This window comes from Macrobrachium nipponense, chromosome 1 (assembly GCF_015104395.2).
Source record: "Macrobrachium nipponense isolate FS-2020 chromosome 1, ASM1510439v2, whole genome shotgun sequence".
Lineage (NCBI taxonomy): Eukaryota > Metazoa > Arthropoda > Malacostraca > Decapoda > Palaemonidae > Macrobrachium > Macrobrachium nipponense.
Window position 1 is genome coordinate 35,096,415 of NC_087200.1, and position 21,194 is coordinate 35,117,608.

Here is a 21,194-nt window from a genome sequence, read left to right on the forward strand (position 1 = left end):
CTCTTCTCGCACGAAGCAGGGCACCTCTGCGGTTCCCTTGAAAGAAGAAGAATCTTCAACTGACCCTGGTCCTGAGGATGAGGAAGAGCCTTTAGCTCCATCCTCTTCGGACTATAAAACCCTAACTCGCCTCTTGAAAGACTTGTTTCCAAACAAGTTTCAAGCTCCAGTTCCTCTCTGCCTTCACAACTAACTTCATCGAAGGCAAGGAAGACGCCAGGATTTGTGAAGATGGCCACTTCACTCTCCACTAAAAGGGCATTCAAAAGGATTCACGATTTGGATGGAATCAAAGAAGGCGAAGGGCAAGACTTCATTTGCTCTTCTTCCTGCAAAACTTAGTGGTAGAGCAGGAATCTGGTAAGAAACAGAGGAGGAAGCAGGATTGAGAATCCCTGCTTCTGCTCAGGGTGATTTCTCCAACTTAGTTGACGCACCTAGAAGATCTGACCTTCCATCAGCAAAAGTATCCTGGACGATGTCGGAAATAGACCACCATCTCAAGGGGATTTACAAGACACACAAAGTTTTTAACTTCCTTGACTGGTGTCTGGGGGTCCTAGATATGCAGTCTAGAAGCCCAGACTCTATTTCTTTAGAGGAATTGTCTAGTATTTTATCATGTATTTTTATCATGTATGGACAAGGCAGTGAGAGATGGCTCCGACGAACTGGCATCCCATTTCGCGTCGGGGAGTCCTAAAGAAACGTGCGCTTTACTGCAGCTTTACAGCGAAGTCAGTATCGCCTGCGCAGAAAGCAGAACTGTTGTTCGCCCCCTTTTCTGCTCATCTTTTTCCTCAGTCAATGGTAAAAGATCTATCAGTTAATCTTCAAGACAAAGCGACGCAGGACCTATTATCTCAGTCCTCGAAACGTCCTGCTGCCCAGCCCTCTTCCCGAACCACACAAGTTTCCAGGAAGAATTATAAGCCCTTTCGTGGCAGAGCTTCCTCGAGAGCCTCTACTCGGGGGAGGAGTTTCCCTAGAGGCAGAGCCCCCTCAAAACCCAGGGGAAATGACTTATCTACTCTTCAGACACCGGTCGGAGCGAGAGACACTTCGCAGAAGCATGGAGGATAAGAGGGGCGAACAGTTGGTCACTCGAAGTGATCGAGAACGGCTACAAGATCCCGTTCCTCTCAAGACCTCCATTAAGCACGGAACCCATAGATCTGTCGCCCTCTTACCAGACTTCGAAACAACAGATCCTGCTAGATCTTCTGGATCAAATGTTAGAGAAGAGAGCGGTAGAGCGGGTTCTATCATTGAATTCCCCAGGCTTCTACAACAGGTTTTTCCTGGTCCTGAAGCAGTCTGGGGGATGGAGACCTGTCCTGGACGTGAGCAGACTGAATCTTTTCGTAAGAAAAGAAAAATTCAAGATGGAAACTTCACAGTCTGTTTTAGCAACCCTAAGGCCAGGGGACTGGATGGTGTCCTTGGATCTCCAAGACGCATACTTCCATGTTCCGATCCATCCTCGGTCCAGGAAGTTCTTCAGGTTCGTCTTGAAAGGACAGGTCTTCCAATTCAGAGCCCTCTGCTTCGGACTAAGTACAGCTCCGATGGTATTCACGTTTCTGATGCAAAACGTAGCAAAATGGCTTCACCTTTCGAAGATAAGAGTCTCACTCTATCTAGACTATTGGCTTATCTGGTCGTCGTGCAATGCAAAGTGTCTGGAGGATCTTCACACGACGTTACAGCTGACAAAGGCCCTGGGCCTTCTCGTCAACTTCGAGAAGTCCCATCTGATCCCTACGCAGTCCATCGTGTATCTGGGGATTCAGATGGATTCAGTGGCTTTTCAAGCCTTTCCATCCATGGAACGTCGGCTGAGATGCTTAGAAAAAGTACAGTCTTCTTAGAGAAGGAGATATGCTCGGCGAGGGAATGGATGAGTCTGATGGGGACCATTTCCTCGCTGGAGAAGTTTGTTTCCCTGGGAAGGCTGCACCTCAGGCCACTCCAGTTTTTCATAGCAGACAACTGGAAGAACAAGAAAGACTTGGACAAAATTTTGATAATCTCTCAGTCGGTCAAAGACCATTTGAAGTTGTGGTTCGATCCCGTCAAGCTATCGGAAGGACTGTCTCTCAAACTTCTGAGCCCAGACCTAGTCTTGTTCTCAGACGCGTCCATGACAGGCTGGGTAGCAACACTGGGGGAGGAGGAAGTGTCAGTCCTCTGGAGAGGGGAACAGAGGTCCTGGCACATAAACCTCAAGGAATTGGAAGCAATTCGATTGGCTCTCCAATTCTTCGAGAGAAGAATTATGGGATGGATTGTCCAGACCAATTCGGACAACACCACGGCTCTCACATATATCAAGAAACAGGGAGGGACTCATTCTCGGTTCATGTTCGGGATAGCGAGAGATATCTTGCTTTGGACGAAAATGAGAAATATAACGATCCTGACGAGATTCGTGTCAGGAGTGCAGAACGTTCGTGCAGACCTTCTCAGCCGTCAACATCAGCTGCGTCCGACCGAATGGACTCTCCATCCAGAGGTTTGTCGAGAGTAGTGGAGGCTTTGGGGGATGCCATTAGTAGACCTCTTTGCGACATCGAAGACGAAGAGGCTTCCGATTTACTGCTCCCCGGTTCTCGACCCAGGAGCAGTAGCGATAGATGCCATGCTATGGAATTGGAAGGGGATGGATGTCTACGCCTTCCCACCATTCAAACTCCTGGGAGAAGTGATAAGGAAGTTTGCGGCTTCAGAAGGAGCAAGAATGACGCTGATCGCCCCCCTTTGGCCTGCAAGCGACTGGTTCGCAGAGGTCATGTCATTTCTGGTAGACTTCCCAAGGACCCTACCAGAAAGAATCGATCTACTCAGACAGCCCCACTTCAAGAGGTGTCACAGAAACCTCTCCGCTCTGAGTCTGACTGCATTCAGACTATCGAAAATTGGCCAGAGCGAGAGGTTTTTCAAGAGCAGTGGCAAGAGCTATTGCCAACGCTAGAAGAACATCCTCTCAAGCTGTTTACCAATCGAAGTGGGCTGTCTTCAGGAGATGGTGTAGGAGGAAAGGTATTTCCTCCTCCACGACCTCTGTGAGCTAGATTGCTAATTTCTTTCTACATCTTAGGAATATTGACAAGCTTTCAGTGCCCACGATCAGAGGCTACAAAAGCATGCTGTCGACGATCTTCCGACACAGAGGCTTGGATTTGACAAATAATAAGGATCTGCACGATCTTTTGAGGTCTTTCGAAACCTCAAAAGTACCACGACCTAAGATTCCGTCATGGAACTTAGATGTTGTCTTAAAGTTTCTAATGTCAAGCCCATTTGAACCTATGCATGCTGCCTCTATGAAGGATTTAACTAGAAAGGCTTTTTTCCTATCCGCTCTGGCAACAGCGAAGAGGGTTAGCGAGATTCAAGCCATGAGTAAACATGTGGGCTTCAGAGAACACAATGCGGTGTGTTCGCTGAGTCCCTCGTTCTTAACTAAAACCTGTTTAACCCCTGGCCCAAGAGCTTTGAAATCAAGGGGTTATCAGAGATCACCGGACAAGAACCAGAGAGAGTCCTGTGCCCTGTCAGGGCTCTCAAATTTTATCTGGCGAAAACCAAACAATGTAGAGGTCCGTCGGACAACCTGTGGTGTTCCGTCAGGAGACCAGAATTACCAATGTCGAAGAATGCCCTAGAAGCACCATCAGGGAGGCTCATTCGTCCTGTCCAGATGGTGACCTTAGTCTTCTGAAGGTTAATGCTCACGAAGTCAGAGCTGTAGCGACTTCGGTGGCTTTTCAGAAGAATATGGCACTCAGTGATATCCTGAGTGCCACATTTTGGCGAAGCAACTCTGTGTTCGCTTCACACTAACTTAGAGATGTGAAGGCGACATATGAGAACTGCTACTTGCTTGGACTGTACATTTCCGCAGATACAGTATTGTGGACGTGAAGCGGCACGAATCCCATCCTTTAGAAAGTGGATAGGTGTGCTTTTAATTAATGGTATTGGTTTTTATGGTTGTAGGGTCGGCCGCTTGAGGCGGACTTCCCTTTATTTAGCCTAAAAGTTATGGGACTAACTTTAGCTGGGCTAGGTCAGGTGGTATTGTTTATGCTTCGTTGTCCTCAGAGTATGGTCAATATGGTCTAGTCGCATTGTGGTCACGCTCCCGTTGACAGATCATCTAGAACTCTCCAGCTATACAGGTCACTACCTTGCTGGAGAGACTAGTAAAGCAGAAGCAGACTTGGGTGACAGTAATCATGAAGTCAGCTATGCTAACAGGTAAGGAACCAAGATGTCAATCATCTGCATGTATTGTGTTTCCAAAATCCTTCTATTCTGTCCCTTCCCACCTCCAAGGGTGGGATTCAGCTATATATGTATCTGGCAGGTAAGTGTCATGAACAAAATGATATTGTCATGATACAATAAAGTTTGTTCATACTTACCTGGCAGATATATATAATCAAGTACCCACCCACCTCCCCTCAGGGGACAGTGGTCTAGAAAAATCTGAATAGAAAATGGGAATGGTTCCTGATGCCCGCCTCCCAGCGGCGGGAATGGGTACTAACCACCTGGCCGACCATTACGTGTGCCGGGAGTTTTGAAATTCTGTCGGACGTCAGAGAATACAGCTATATATTGTATCATGACAATATCATATTTACTTTGAGAAATTGTGACATGTATTTCTACTTATCGGTGTGGATAATCTGCTAATGACAGTTTTTGGTTATTGCCATGCCTTCACCATGGAACCCCTAACGATAACCAAGCAAAGTGGGTAACATTCTGAGCTTGGTGTAAAAGATGTAGTATCTTGTCTACTAAGACATCTATAGCTGCATTAGTGGATTTTCAGCTATTCCTGAGAACCTCTAGAGGTCTGTCAACCTCCATTATCAAAGGCAGAGAGCTGGATTCTCCCTGGGGAATGCTGTCTGCTCCCTCTCCCTGTGGTTTCTGGCAAAAAAATGAGGTGCTTTCCAAGCCCTGGCCTCACCCTTTTGTTATTATAAGTATAACAGGAATTGTATGTCCAGTTGAAAAGAGAGGAATTGCGTGGTCCCTTCAAGTGAGTTGTGGTTTTTCGGTTAAAAATCCTTCTCGTGCAGTGCTCGAATGCTGTGGCATTCTTCTTCAGGGACCTTATTACGGAAGCTCATTCCTTGATTGGAGACGATGCCTTTGCTTCCTGCAAAGTTAAAGCTCATGAGGTAAGAGCTGTGGCTACATCATTGGCATTCAAGTGAAATTTTACTCTCTTCTATTTAACTGGATACTTTCTGGAAATGTAAGTCAATATTTGCATCACATTACTTGAAAGAAATAGAAACAGTATACAGCAATTGCATTATGTTGGGTCCTTTTTCGTTAGCTGGTGTGGTGTTAGGGGAAGTGGCATATTCTGCAGTTACCCATGGCCAAGAAACTAAATGCACTTGCTTAAACTATTGTAAGAATGGTTCCAGAGGAAATGGAGCAAGTAACAGAGTTTTTAAGTCCAAAAACCAAAAGTTTCTTTAATCTTGAGAAGTAATTCTGAGAAGATATTGGGCTCATTATGTTCTTATTTCCTATTGTCCAAGAAGGAAGATAGTAGTAGTCTTATAGAATACCGTGTATGATGTTATCATGTGTGGAGGAAAAGAATAGGCAACCGATAATTAATATCACAGTATGGCAAGAAGGGGCATGGAAATCCTGGAAAAATTTGTGGCAATGTATTGCTCAAAGCTACAAACTGTGTAGTCGCTGGCATTGTTTGACACTATGATGAATATTTCGGCATACAGTGCAGTTGCCGCAGATGTTGGTTGACCCTAGGTAAGTAGCTGAAATAAGCAAGATGAGAATTAGTACTAAACAAGAAATACCCAAGATGATAGGTATCAATTTTGTGGTGGGAATGCCAAAACCACACATGAAAACATGGAACAATAATTTTCATATGCAATAAAGTTATCTAATTATGTCTTAGGTCCTAACCCCTAAAATGAAAGGGAAGATGAGAGAGTTTGGCGATGGGTGGGAAGGACAATCACTTCTACTAGTAGACCATAAAGATATTAAAAAAAAAAAATGAGTAAACTGCTAATATTCAATGAAGAGTCAAATATTACTGTGAGAACTATGGGTTTTTGTGCATTGCTGTTAGATTGCAAGGGTTAAAGATTGCAATTCAGTGAAATATTTTTGCCGACATCTGGAGCAGAACATTTTTTTAACAGTTCACCCTGTTGGTAGCTCTGACCATGTTAGAAAAATAATTTACTTTTGATTCTCTGTTATAGTTGTTTTCTGTGTTAGTCTGTTTTTAATAAGCCATCTCATTGACATTGCTTGTGACTTGACTTATCCATTTTACTTTGTCTTGTAGTGAGATGCACTTCACTTTATGTGGCCGTTTGTATATTGTAGGTTACAGATAATTTTCCAACCCCATGCTTTCATCTATGAAGACTGTGTTTATGCAATGCTTTATTGCTTGAATACTATATACTACAGTTTATGGAAAGGTCACTGTACCCAACCTAATCTTTTACTGATGAACAAGGAATAAAAACCAACTTTCATATATTTTTATTTATAATGTCATTGGACATTTATTTTCTTTTACTTTCAGATCCTAATCTTGGAGGGATTAGAAAAGAACAAGGATGAGAATAGCAGTGTCCCACCTGTTAAATTACTCATTCGAGACAAGGTAATTGTGTTTCTCTAGTTAACTTAGCGACTCATTTTTTAACCCTTGGTAAATAGATTAACAGTGACAAAGTTTAAAGTTAGATTCATATCCTACCTCACATCTGTTAGCAAATCTGCAGACATGAACAGAAAACACAAAAGGTCACACTAGTTATGTTGAATAAAAATGTAGATGTTTTAGTACTATATCAAAATAAGACTATTCTTTTTCCATATACAGGATTATTAGGTATTATTTAGAAATTTTTTATAACTTAGCAAATAATTACTGTAGTTAATGTTTACGCTTGCATGGTACAGTAACAGCCTAAACTTACGTGAAGTTAGGTTCCAGACTCCCTCGCACAAGGGGAATTTTCACATAAGTTTAGCATGGTCTTTAAAAAATGCTAATCAATGCTTGCATCTAAAGTTTGAACATTAAATGTGACCCTAATCATGCTCCATAAATATTAACCTAACTTTTTATACATTCAACTTACCTGTCAGATATATACTTAGCGCCTGGCTGGCGCTTCGCGCCAAGTATATATCTGCCAGGTAAGTATGTATAAAACTTTATTGTATCATAACAATATCATTTTAAATGAAATTCAAAATGTAATTTCATTTAAAAGTTTGCTTAATATATTATCCTTAAAAAAGAAATTATAAACTGTTGGTAAAAATATAGGAGTGTATGAAGATTAAATACATACAACATAGTTCTCTGTTCTCCGTTCCGACCAACCAATCTATTCTTTAGAAGTCTTCTCAATCACCTTCAAGAAATTCTTTGTTCTCTCACTTTCTCTTTGTTTCTGAAATTCCTTTTCATGAACAAACTGCTTTTTATTTGGACTAATCCAACTCGTAGTTATTTGTCCGTTTTAGAACAGATATTTACAGTTCTAGAAGGTAAAGGTAAAAATAAGTAAATTGAAAGTTATCTATGCTACCGCTAACTACAAGAGAGAGAGAGAGAGAGAGACAGAAAAGAGCTGTCTTAAGTATTAAGCTAATGTTTAAATGAAATTAAAGTTACTGTAATTCCATTTAAAAGTTGGCTTAATACATTACCCTTAAAAAAGAAAGTGTAAATGGTTGGTAAAAATAGAGGAGTCTGTGAAGATTACATTTGCGGAGAGAGAGAGAATTATGTACATATCATTGATTGCTAATCTGGCAAAACACTCCTTCCTGTCACATTACTTGACATATTTGACCTCTCTGGGCTTTGAGCGTTTGTGGAGTTAGAAAGAAAGATGAAGGAAAGAATTTTTGATATGCATTTTGTTATTACATTTATACAGTGTGTCATGCCTTAGTCGCTGATCAGTTAGCCACTGTTTTTTCCTTGGACCGCTTCTCGGTTTATATCATGGTATGAATCGCAGCATTTCTGATTTGTCCGTGTTGCGTAATGATGTTTGTTGGTAGGCTAAGCCCCGGAGTGGTGACCATCAACATGCATAAAAAGATTCACATTATAAAAACTGACAATAAAAGTAAGAAAACCATATTTGTTTTATATATTATTGGCATATCTTCATAATAAATAGCCTATTCAAGCAATAATTCAATATTAATGAAATCAACCTTTAAGTCTGACAAGCAGGGGAAGAGAAGTAAACATTTAGTCATACGGTTCCGTTCACAGCGACATTCGTTGTTCGTTAACCTTTCAGAAATTTTAATAATAGTGTAATTTCAGTAGTAATAACAAAGAGAATAACAATTTATAATTTGAAATCCATTATTATTTTGGTAGTAAATAACTTCTCTGAACAATACAGTCATACAAACAATAATTGTCGTAGATTATCGTAGTATTGTTCTTTGTGATGGCAACGAAGCGTAAATGTTATAAAACTATTTTTTACCTTACACATTATTGGCATATCTTCATTATAAAAAGCCTATTCATAGATATTCCTTGGGGAAAGTATTTTTTGTAAGCCAAAAATTACACTATACAAATTTACAGTAGCATTGATTATTTTATTTTGCTGTGATTACATTAATACAACAGTATGGTACTGTTATCAGTACAGTAACTAATTTTTAGAATAAATTTATATTCATTCATGAAATGAAACAAATATGTACAATCACCATGATGTCACCAAGCACACTAATACATTGTACACAATGTAATAGTGGTTACACCATTTTACAAACTACCCTCGTATTTTACATATGTATGCTGCAAACTCTTATAACACTTCACTTACTGGTTTTGGGTGTGTGTGTGTGTGTGGAGTCCGAATAGTAGATCGCGGAAAATTAACAAAATCACTAATTTTTTTCCATAGAGCAAGAAGCAACATTTAAAAAAAAAAAATTATATCACTTACAGAATAAATTATAATACTGATCTATTATTATCGTAATATAAATAAAAGAACAGATTGTCCCCGACATTTACTGGAGGTACCGTATATACTCGCGTATCAAGCGACTTTTGAAGCCCTAATTTCACATAAGTGACTTACCAAACAATTACATTAGCTGTACGCTTTCTTACCTGGCAGTCGAAAATTCAAATTCCTGGCGGCGGTAGCAGTGCTGCCATTGTTCGTGTAGGTGATACAGATCCCGCCCACTTTCGGGAATACCTGGTACTGCAGAGCTTTAGACTTCAATTTGTTTTCTGCCGGCCACGGGGTAACATCGGTGGTTTGTTGTTGCAGTCGACTTTCGTCGCCATTGTGGATTTTTTCTTTTTGGTGATGTACAATTTCTTGGTTGTCTTTTTTGCTTCATCAGTTAGCTGCCTAGTTATTAGCAAGTTATTACAAAGATGTCTGGTGCTAGTTCTTCTTCAGTTAGGTTTTGCAGCGGTGGCTGCAAAACTAGATTAGCTAAACTGTTACGATCCGCACTCCAAATGTGTTAAATGTAGGGGTCAGTGCTGTAGCAAGGAATTAACTTGTGATTAGTGCCGTAGTTTAGATGAACAAGGTTGGAAGACTTTTCAAACTCATTTGGATAAGATGGACAAAGATAGGAAAAGGAAAACAGCTCTTAGAGCGGGTAGTAAAACGAGTAGAGACAACTCCCGTGCCTTTAGAGGCAAACAAACAGTCACTATCTTCTCCACTTTTATCGAATATTTCACCTACATATTGATAGTCCTCCAACTTCAGTACCAATTACTCCAGACCAGGTATCCCATGTTTCCGATCCCAACACCATTTCCTTGTTAAAGAGTCCAAGATGGACAAGAAATTTGAGTTCTTGGCGAAATCCGTTATGGATTTGGGTATGTCGTTTCATGCGTTCGTAGAGAAGTCAAGCGAAAAGGCCAGTGTTAGGCCAAGTGTCAGTGTTGTGTCAGTGTCGTGTCCGAGGAGGCGCGGCTGTCCGTTCCCACTGTTCTCTTAGACGAAGGTCACTCATACTCCCCAGCTCCCAGGAGAAGACATACTGGAGGTCGAAGGGAGACTGGGGGAGTTTGCCCACGGTCAGTCGCTGACTCCATCGACATAGTCGACTCGCAAGTGCCCAGAAAACGCCGCTGGAAAGGCGTAGATATCAGTGACGCGCAGTTGTCGTCTGACTCGGAAGTGCAGTCGCCTGTGTCGAGGAGAAAAGTGTGGAGTGATTTAGTCTCGGGTCCGTTGAAGAGACATGCCCAGCGTTCGAGAGGGATGTCGCCGCCTGTTAAGAAATCCAAGGAGTACTGAGTCCACAACCTTCCTGCGTTTCGCACCGGACCAGTTTTTCCGGGAAGATCATGTCCTCTTTGGATAACGTAACTTCGGACAGAGTCAGACGCTCACGCGCTTGCGAGACCACCTCGCCTCGTGTATCAATAGGAGTTTCGACTCGTTCGCCTCAGTCGTCTCGAGCTGTTTCGACTCGTTCGCCTTATTCGCCTCGAGCTGCTTCCAACTTGTTTGCTTCATACGTCTCGAGCTGTTTTGACTCGTTCGCCTCATTTGCCTCAAGCTGCTTCAACTCGTTCGCCTCATACTTCTCGTGTTGTTTCGACTCCCAGTCGTTCGTTTTCGAAGAAGAGCCGTACGACAGCCACGACTTCGTCTTTGCCTAAGGATGATGCGAAGGCCAAACCCTTGCTAGAGGATTCTGCTTTGGGTACCTTTAAACATCAACTTCAAGAACTGATGGTCTTTTTGAAGAAGACAACGAGCCAGACGGAAGAGGAAGACGGGGTATTGGCCGTCCTGTCGGAAGAGGAAACTCAAGACCAGGATTCGAAGCCCTCCTCTGCTTATTCTAGTCTGTTAAGGTTTCTTTTTCAGACTTATCCGGATTTTTTTGAACCTGCTTCGCCTTCTTCATCTCTGTCGATGTTTGTGAAGGATAGGAGATCAGCACCTTCGGGGTTACCGAAACCAGTTCTTTCTCAGTCCTCGAAGAAAGCACTGAAGGAAGTAGAAGAGTGGCTTGCTAAGAAGAGGGAGTCAGGCAAGGCTTCGTTCGCTTTTCCTCCGTCGAAGCTGCAGAATAAAACCTACAGGTTTTATGCGACAGGAGAAGTTCCTTCTTTGGGAGTTTCTGCCTCCTCCCAAGGAGACTTCTTCGGTCTTGTGGACTCAAACAGAAGAGCAGCGTTCTCGGCTGCGAAAGTGTTGTTCTCTTCACCCGAGTTGGATCACCTGGTAAAGAACTTATACAAGTTGATCGAGGTCTTCAGTTTTCTGGATTGGACTATTGCAGCGTTAGCCAGGAAAATTGAAGATTGCCAGTCTCTAGATGAGGATTTTTCTGCCGACTGGCTCAATGTGTTGTCCTGTGTGGACAGGGCAGTGAGAGACGGTTCAGAGGAATTGGCCGCCCTATTCACTATGGGAGTACTAAAGAGGAGAGAACGGTGGTGCTCCTTCACATCTTGAGGAGTAACCACGAACCAAAAATCGGCTTTGTTGTTCTCCCCCCCCGAGTAAATCTCACCTGTTTCCAGAAGAAACCATTAAGCATGTGCTGTCGGACCTTGAGAAAAAGTTCACCAATGATCTTCTCTTTCGGTCAGCGAGAAGACCTAAGGAACCTCCAGCGACAGGAGCCAAAGCTTCTCTTCTACAAAAACATCCCTTTCGAGGAGGTAAATCGAGGTGGCAGCAGAGACCAAGAACAAATCTACGAACCACCTCCAAGTCTACCAAGAAACCTTCCTTTAAGACAAATGATCGGAAGGTCCTTCACACACCTGTGGGGGCAAGACTCCACGACTACTGGGAGGAATGGAGTCAAAGAGAAGCAGAACAGTGGGTAATTCAGGTGCTTCGAGAGGGATATGTGATCCCTTTTACGCAGGATCCACCACTGTATAATACACCTGTCTGTCTGACAGCATACTCAACAGGATCAACAAGAGTTTTGGCTTTAGCCAAAGAAGTAGACAAGCTCATCAGCAAAGAGGCCATAGAGGAAGTAACAGACACGAACTCCCCAGGGTTTTACAACAGGCTCTTCGTAGTCCCCAAGGCATCAGGGGGATGGAGACCTGTGTTGGACGTAAGCGCTCTGAACCTCTTTGTCCGGAAAATGAAATTCTGAATGGAAACCAGTCGATTGGTAATGTCAGCCATCCAACCGGGTGACTGGATGGTATCTCTCGACATGAAGGATGCATACTTCCATGTCCCCATCCATCAGGACTCCAGGAAGTTCCTGAGATTTGTCTTCAAGAAGAGAATCTTCCAGTTCAGAGCCCTCTGTTTCGGTCTGTCAACCGCCCCTCAAGTATTTACTCGGATTCTCGCTCCTCTGGGAAAGTGGCTGCATTTGATGGGGATCAACACAGCCTTTTACTTAGACGACTGGCTCCTGAGAGCCAGAGCCAGGCGTCAGTGTGTGAAGGACTTGGAGAAGACACTTACTTTGACACAACAATTGGGCATTATAGTAAACACGGAGAAGTCCCATTTGATTCCAACTTAGAGGATTCTCTATTTAAGGATGATACTAGACTCTCTAGCTTTTCGGGTTTTTCTCTCCCCGAAGAGGATAGAGTCCTGCCTGTCAACAGTCCAGCAATTTCTGGTTCGCCCGTCCTGCTCAGCGCTCGAATGGATGAGCCTACTCGGGACCCTGGCTTCAGTGGAGAGTTTTGTCAGGTTAGGACGCCTACACATGAGGCCGCTTCAGTTCTTCCTGAAAGCAAATTGGTCTCGGAAGACACAGTCGGACTCACTAGTTTTCCCCCTGACAGAAGAGATGAAGATGGATCTTCGGTGGTGGCATTCGAGGGAAAGATTACAAGAAGGAATCTCCCTAGTCGTGTCGAACCCCGACCTGCAGTTCTTCTCAGACGCCTCAGACAGCGGATGGGGAGCCCTCCTAGGAGACGAGAGTGTCAGGTCTGTGAACAGAACGAGAAAAGACCTTGCACATCAATGGGAAGGAATTATAGTAAACACGGAGAAGTCCCATTTGATTCCAACTCAGAGGATTCTCTATTTAAGGATGATACTAGACTCTCTAGCTTTTCGGGTTTTTCTCTCCCCGAAGAGGATAGAGTCCTGCCTGTCAACAGTCCAGCAATTTCTGGTTCGCCCGTCCTGCTCAGCGCTCGAATGGATGAGCCTACTCGGGACCCTGGCTTCAGTGGAGAAAGATTACAAGAAGGAATCTCCCTAGTCGTGTCGAACCCCGACCTGCAGTTCTTCTCAGACGCCTCAGACAGCGGATGGGGAGCCCTCCTAGGAGACGAGTGTGTCAGGTCTGTGAACAGAACGAGAAAAGACCTTGCACATCAATGGGAAGGAATTGAAGGCCATCCTCTTAGGGCTACAAACGTTCGACCACTTAGTCACCGGAAGAAACGTAGTGGTCTACTCGGACAACACCACAGCGTTGTCATATGTACGGAAGCAGGGAGGGACCCATTCGTTCTCTCTCAACAAGATAGCCGAAGATCTCCTCACCTGGACGAACGAGAAGAGGATCACCCTTTTTCCAAGATTCGTGCAAGGGAGAATGAACGTACTTGCAGACGAACTGAGTCGGGTAAATCAGGTGTTACCAACAGAATGGACTCTGAACGAGTGTGTGTGTCAGGACCTCTGGAAGCTTTGGGGAAGACCATCGATAGATCTGTTCGCCACATCGAGGAACAATTGACTTCCCATTTTCTGTTCTCCGATTCCAGAAGCATTAGCGTGGAGAACAGATGCGATGCTGCTAGATTGGACAGGACTGGACATTTACGTTTTTCTTACCTTTGGGATGATAAGAGAGGTCTTAAACAAGTTTCAATCACTCCAGAATGTGACAATGACCCTAGTGGCGCCATTCTGGCCCAGGAAAGAGTGGTTCCCGGACCTTCTCAATCTGCTGGTGGATTTTCCCAGACTACTTCCACGAAGTCCATCGCTTCTCAGACAACCCCATTTCAACCGATATCACCAAGGGTTGTCCGCTCTGGCCCTGACAGGATTCAGACTGTCAGGAACCTGGTCAGAGCTAAAGGGTTTTCGCGAAGGGCGTCAGAGGCTATTGCTAGCTGCAGAAGAAGCTCTTCTGCCAAGCTCTACCAGTCCAAGTGGAGAGTTTTTAGGTCATGGTGCAGACGACATAGCATCTCTTCTTCTGAGACATCTATAACAGAAATTGCAGAATTTTTGTTATTTCTGAGGGATATAGGGCCATGCTTTCATCGGTTTTTAAGCATAGAGGCCTCGACATTTCATCAAATCAGGACATCAGTGACCTGATCAGATCCTTTAGTTCCTCCAAGATTTTCAAGCCTGAAGAAGTGGAATGGAACTTGGATGTAGTTTTAAGGTGGCTTAACGGCCCCCAATTTGAACCATTGAATTCTGCAACCTTGAGGGACGTAACCAGGAAGACACTATTCCTAGTCGCCTTAGCCACAGCGGGAAGAGTAAGCGAGTTGCAGGCGATGAGTAAGGAAGTGGGTTTCGCCCAGGGCAATGCAGTTTGCTCTTATGTAACAGACTTTCTTGCTTAAAATGAGGATCCTTCGAATCCTTGGCCCCGTTCTTTCAAGATAAAGAACCTAACGGACTTAGTCGGTTCGGAAGATGAGGAACGTACATTGTGTCCGGTCAGAGCCATCAGACACTGCCTGACTAGGACAGAAACTGTGAGAGGAGAGGAGAGCCAACTCTGGTGCTCGGTGAAAGACCCGTCTCGGCCTCTTTCAAAGAATGCAATGTCCTTTTTCCTGAGGAGTTTGATCCGAGAAGCACATGCCCAAACTCAGGAACATGCTCTTAGGGTGTGAAAGTGAAGATGCATGAGATTCGTGCAGTAGCAATGTCATTGGCTTTCAGACAGAATATGTCTCTATCTTCCATTATGCAAACTACGTTCTGGAGGTCGAAATCTGTGTTTGCATCGCACTATTTGAAGGAGGTAGAAACTTTTTACGAAAACTGCTTTAGATTGGGACCGTTGCCAGTAGCGGGAATGGTGTTGGGAGAGGAAGCATAGGGGGACTCAGGTTTTTTCCCTCTACTATCTCCTTGCGTTGAATTTGAGATTTTTTGAGTTTGTGGGAAGCCTGGGGGTACATGTACCTGAAGTACCCACCAGTCCTTATATCTGGTTAAGGGTACCATATGGTTTTTAGTGTAGGTGATGGTTTTTTGTATGGTTTTTTATCTGGTCTTTTCGCCCAGGGCAGGGGCAAATTATTGTTGCTTTTGTCAATCATCGGTGAACTTCCATGATTGCAAAAATCCCACCATTAGTAGGGACGACCCTGGCCTTTACTGCCATGTCTCCTACATGTGATGAGAGCGCCGATCAGAGGCAGTATCTACCTGTAGCTGCTCTCACAAGGTAAGGTACTGCAGACATTATATATAATGTGAGCACATGACTGTTAATTTTATTCAGAAAGCTGTCCATATACCTACCTTCCGGGTAATGTGGAGTCCGCTAATGTAATTGTTTGGTCACTTATGTGAAAATTATATTTTAATGATAAAATAAGGTTTCACATATACTTACCAAACAATTACATTAGCTGTACGCTTTCTTACCTGGCAGTTGAAAATTCAAATTCCTGGCGGCGGTAGCAGCGCTGCCATTGTTCGTGTAGGTGATACAGATCTCACCCTCTTTTGGGAATACCTGGTACTACTAAGCTTTAGACTTCAATTCGTTGAGCCGCAACGTCCATCTGTGGGGAGGAGGGAGGGCTCTGATTATGTAATTGTTTGGTAAGTATATGTGAAACCTTATTTTATCATTAAAATATTATTTTTGGAGCTAGTTTTAAGGGGGTCGCATCCTACTTGAGATATAAAATTTGAGTATGTAATAATCATATATTAGTATCATATGATAAAATACAAACAATAGATATGCATCTTTTCCATGGATATTTTAAAAAATTTTGTTTTACTTCACTGCATCCAATAATATATGTACAGTGGAACCTCGAGATACAAAAGTCCCTACTTATTACGAAAAATCCAAGTTACAAAAGCAAAGACGAAAATGTTTTTGCTTTTGTATACGAAAATAATTCAGGTTATGAAAGGGCATACTGTAAAGTCTGAGATTCGCCTGGACCGCCGAGAACAATTTTAAAACTCGCGCACCACCAACTGAGTAGACTCGCCACCATCCCTTGCTCTCCCATTAGTTCTTAATGCTAGTCAACGCCGTAAGATCCTGCTCTCCTGTTGGTCAGCATCTATCCCATCATGCCTCTACGTAAAGGCGTCGTTCGGCCACTTCGTCGCATCAGCGTTATCATATGCACGTGGAATTCGTTTGTTCACATATACGAATTTTGTTACTTAACATAAATTCGTGTTAGTGATTTCACTTTCTACTTGTACATATACTTTATCGTGTTGTGTGTGAACTTAATTAACCCTCTTACACCGATTGGACGTATTAAACATCGAAATAAATTGTCTCCCGGGTGCCAATTGGACGTATTAAACGTTGACAAAAAAAGTTTTTTAAAAATACTTATAGGCCTACCAGGCGAAAACTTTTGAATCACACGCCTTGGGGGATGCTGGAGCTCACCGATTAAGGTGTTGTTTTGTTTAAAATCATTACACAGGCGCGCAAGTGCGAATTTCTTTCTTATTACACTAAAAAGTATCAGTGACACATCAGAAATTATTTCGTCACTGACATAATTTTTGCACCATTTTAAATAAGCCGTTACAGGGTGTATTATATATGGAAATGTGCACAATTTCATGTAGAATACAACAAAAAATACTCATGATTGTAGCTTTTATCAGTTTTGAAATATTTTCATATAAATAAGTATAAGTGCCAAATTTTCAACCTTCGGTGAACTTTGACTCAACCGAAATGGTCGAAAAACGCAATTGTAAGCTAAAACTTATATTCTAGTAATATTCAATCATTTACCTTCATTTTGCAACAAATTGGACGTCTCTAGCCCAATATTTCGATTTATGGTGAATTTATGAAAAAAAACTTTTTCCTTACGTCCGCGTGGTAACTCTTCCAATAAAAATCAGAAATTTTTTTGTGCGATTGTCGTAATGTTTGCACCATTTTAAATTTGCTGTTACATAAAGTTTTATACATTTTAATGTGTGCAATTTCATGCACAATACAACTAAAAACAACCCATGGTTGTAGCTTTTATCAGTTTTGAAATATTTTCATATAAATAACGATAAGTGCGAAAATTTCAACCTTCAGTTAACTTTGACTCTACCAAAATTGTCGAAAAACGCAATTGTAAGCTAAAACTCTTATATTCTAGTAATATTCAATCATTTACCTTCATTTTGCAACAAATTGGAAGTCTCTAGCACAATATCTTGATTTATGGTGAATTTATGAAAAAAAAAAAAAAAAAAAATTTCCTTACGTCCGCGCGGCAACTCTTCTGAAAAAAATCATAAATTTTTGCGTGCGATTGTCGTAATGTTTGCACCATTTTAAATTAGCCTTTACATGAAATTTAAATATGAAAATGTGTGCAATTTCATGTAGAATATAAAAAAAATTATTGAAGGTTGTAGCTTTTCTCATTTTCAAAATATTTGCATATAAATCACGATAAATAGAAAAAAAAACATGTTAGGTCAACTTTAAATCTCCCGAATTAGTAGAAAAACGCAATTTAAGCTAAAACTCTTACAGTCTATTAATATTCAGTTATTTATCTTCATTTTGAAACAAATTCGAAGTCTCTAGCACAATATTTAGATTTATGGTGAATTAAAAAAAAAAAAAAAAAAAAAAAAAATCCTGCCCTCCGCGCACAGATTCTCCGCCGCAAATCTCCGAAATGCGTACGTCGCATTCTCGTTATATTTGCTCCGTTTCATATTAGGCGTTTCATAGAGTTTTATATATGGAAATGTGCAGAATTTCATGTAGAATACAACAAAAAATAATTGAAGGTTGTAGCTTTTCTCATTTTCAAAATATTTGCATATGAACAAAAAAATATATAAAAAAAAATTTGACATTCGGTCAACTTTAACTCGACCGAAATGGTCGAAAAATGCAATTGTAAGCTAAAACTATTTACGTCTAGTAATATTCAATCATTTATCTTCATTTTGAAATAAATTGGAAGTCTCTAGAACAATATTTCGTTTTATGGTGAATTTAAAAAAAAAAAAAAAATTTATGTCCTGGCGTTACAAATTCATGCATCATTTTGTGATAATATTTTCTCTGTGTTGCTTTGATCGTTTTACAATGTGTTATAAACCAAAATGATCGCAATTTAGTGTACAATACAACAACAAAAATTAACTCGTTAGCTTTAACCGTTTTGCTCACAGCGCGATTTGTATACAATTATATATGAAATTTTTTTTTCGTGCTGTCATATATCCCAATATTTATATATCACAATGATAATTTTTTTCATTTCCGATGGTTGCATACTAAACTTCAGGCATTGACGAAAAAAAGGAGCTAAAAATGAACTCTTAATCTTGAAAACTAAGCGTGCTGTGATTTTTTGAAAAAAAAAAAAAAAATTCAGCTTCGGCGCTCACTCCCGAACCCCACCGGCATACGGGAGACGATTTTTAAAACACATCCTCATCATTTAAGGGTTAATGTTTTGGAGTAGAGTTGTCCATTTATCCCACCCCCTCTGTCAATGTGTAATTCAGCCAAAGTAATTACTTGGTAAGTTATTTATATGAAAATGACCTTTTTTTTATAATAAAACTAGCTGTACCTGGCCACACATTGCTGTGGCTCAGTCAGGTTAAATGGCAAAGAGAGAAAAGAGAAAGCTCCTTTCTCTTACTCTATCTTTCTCTCTCCAACCATCACAGTCTCTTTCCCTCTTTCTTCACACTAATACCAATTCTCTCTCTCTCTCTCTCTCTCTCTCTCTCTCTCTCTCTCTCTCTCTCTCTCTCTCTCTCTCTCTCCAACAATCTACTCACTAATACCATCTTTCTCTTTTTTTTCCTCCGTCTATTCTCTCACTTCCTCCCCCTCTCATTCTCTCTGTCAACCCCCTTCTCAAACTCCACCCTCTTTGATGTTATTGATGTTTACCCTATAGTATTCTTTCCAAATGATAAGTCATATGTATACAGGAGTTGTATGATAACTTTGTACAGTAACTAAGTCTATGGGCATAACCATCCCTGTTTCATGGGCAGAACCAGCTCTGTTTCATGGAATCCCTCCTCACCCCCTCCCCCTTCAGAGGGGGAGAGCTAGGATGAAACCCCATTATAAAAATGTGCGTATTCAGATGCAGTGTTGTTTGAAAATTTCAAAGCAATCAATCAATGAAGAACTTTCGGAGATTTAAGATTTTGAACAAACAAACATTTACATGTTTATTTGTATAGATAAGGTTATATATAGTATACTTACCAAGTAGTTACTGAATCAGAGCCCTCCCTCCCTCCCCTTTCATGGACATTACGGCAGTAAAACAGAATGAAGCTGTTGGCTATATCTTGTTCCCACACCTGTGCAGTCATTTTAATGATGTTATATATAGTTTAATGGTGTCATATACAGTTGCAGTAGTACCTCGTACTTCGAACTAAATCCGTTCCAGAAGGCTGTTCGAAGTACGATTTGTTTGAAATATGAAAAATATTCCCATAAGAAATAAAGGAATCAGGATAATTCGTTCCAGCCAACCCAAACAGTCCCCCTTTTCACATTTTTTCTATTATTCATGTGTTCAAAAGTTAATTAAGAGTGTGAAGCAATGAAACAGTACGTTATATGAAGTAATTCTCAATTTTAATTTTTCTATGTACTATTTATGAACTGTTCGGTAAAAATGGCGCCAGCTGGCTGGCGGATGAAGGGAGAAGAGACAAATTGGTTGCAGTATGCAAAGGTTGATAAGATCAGTTTTATTCACATATTAGGTACAAAGACAATTGAAGGAATCGATAATGTATGCGTGTGATTGTGGCAGAGAGAGAGAGAGAGTAATCAGTGTGTTTACACTTCAATCTTGAGTGCACAAAAGAGATTAATTATGCCACAATACATCAACTTACTGCTGGCAAACGGCAGACTTTAAAAACAAACATGAGGATTTTGCAAATAAGTAATAAGTCAAGAATGCAAGAAAAGGGAAGAGAGATAAAATAACTTTTCACAAGGAAACCGTTTCAACAAACAATTGAAGGCATGTAGAAGCTGAAAGCGGCGCCAGTTTGTTTATCACAGAGCAGAGTTACTTGTACAGTAGTAAAATATCGTAACAAGCAATTGTCACCAGATTGGAATTTTACCGTAACAAAAATAAAAGTGATTTGGGAAAATCGAGTGTCAGTGAAAGAAAAGAAATCATCCCAGATCAGCTAAGCCAGTGGGAAGCAGAGCCGTTCTCTCTCTCTCTCTCTCTCTCTCTCTCTCTCTCAGCACAGAACACTGACTCGAGCAAGCTTTTTTTTATTTTTTTTATTTTTTATACTATATGCATTTGTTTTCATGTTTTATCATTGTTAAATTTTTTATGTGAATTGGTACTGCTGTTACGTACACATTATAGTAAAGATTTTATTGTCCCTTCTCTCCTCAACAATACCACGACGCACGATAACTAATAATCATTCATTCATTTATTCCTCAAAAATATAAACGCTCCCTTCCTCTATCTCAAGTTAGCTGTGTATCACGGCAATGATGAAGATTTTGTTAATCATTTATGCTAAGTTTTATTGTTAAAAGCTTTGTTCTTTCATTTACTATTTTGTTAATATTGTTCAACTAGACAGTCTCACATGGCGCACTGAACCCTGGCTCAGTTAAAACTTTTTCTATTCTTTTTTCTTTTTTGTATTGTATTTGATTGTTTTCATATTTGTTCATGAAACTTACCTGACAGATATATATATAGCTGTATTTTCTGAAGTCCGACAGAATTTAAAAATTCGCGGCACACGCAGTGGGCGGCCAGGTGGTAGTACCCATTCCCGCCGCTGGGAGGCGGATATCAGGAACTATTCCCATTTTCTATTCATATTTTTTCTGTCGCCGGTCGGTAAACAACTGTTTACAGACCTCCGCCTAGGATTTTGAAACTTCATTAGCCACTTAAGTATCCTAATTATTCTTTCGATTAT

At 41.2% G+C, this 21,194-nt stretch overlaps 1 protein-coding gene across 8 annotated transcripts in view; it reads left to right on the plus strand.

The window, feature by feature from the left end:
• The window catches only part of LOC135219230 (FACT complex subunit spt16-like), a 231,369-nt gene that overhangs the window by 32,695 nt on the left and 177,480 nt on the right, over window positions 1-21,194 (plus strand). For all 8 annotated transcript variants that reach the window (XM_064255818.1, XM_064255819.1, XM_064255821.1 and 5 more), the window contains exon 3: window positions 6,611-6,691. In XM_064255818.1, coding sequence (XP_064111888.1) covers window positions 6,611-6,691 — 81 coding nt within the window. The remainder of the gene's footprint in view (window positions 1-6,610; window positions 6,692-21,194) is intronic.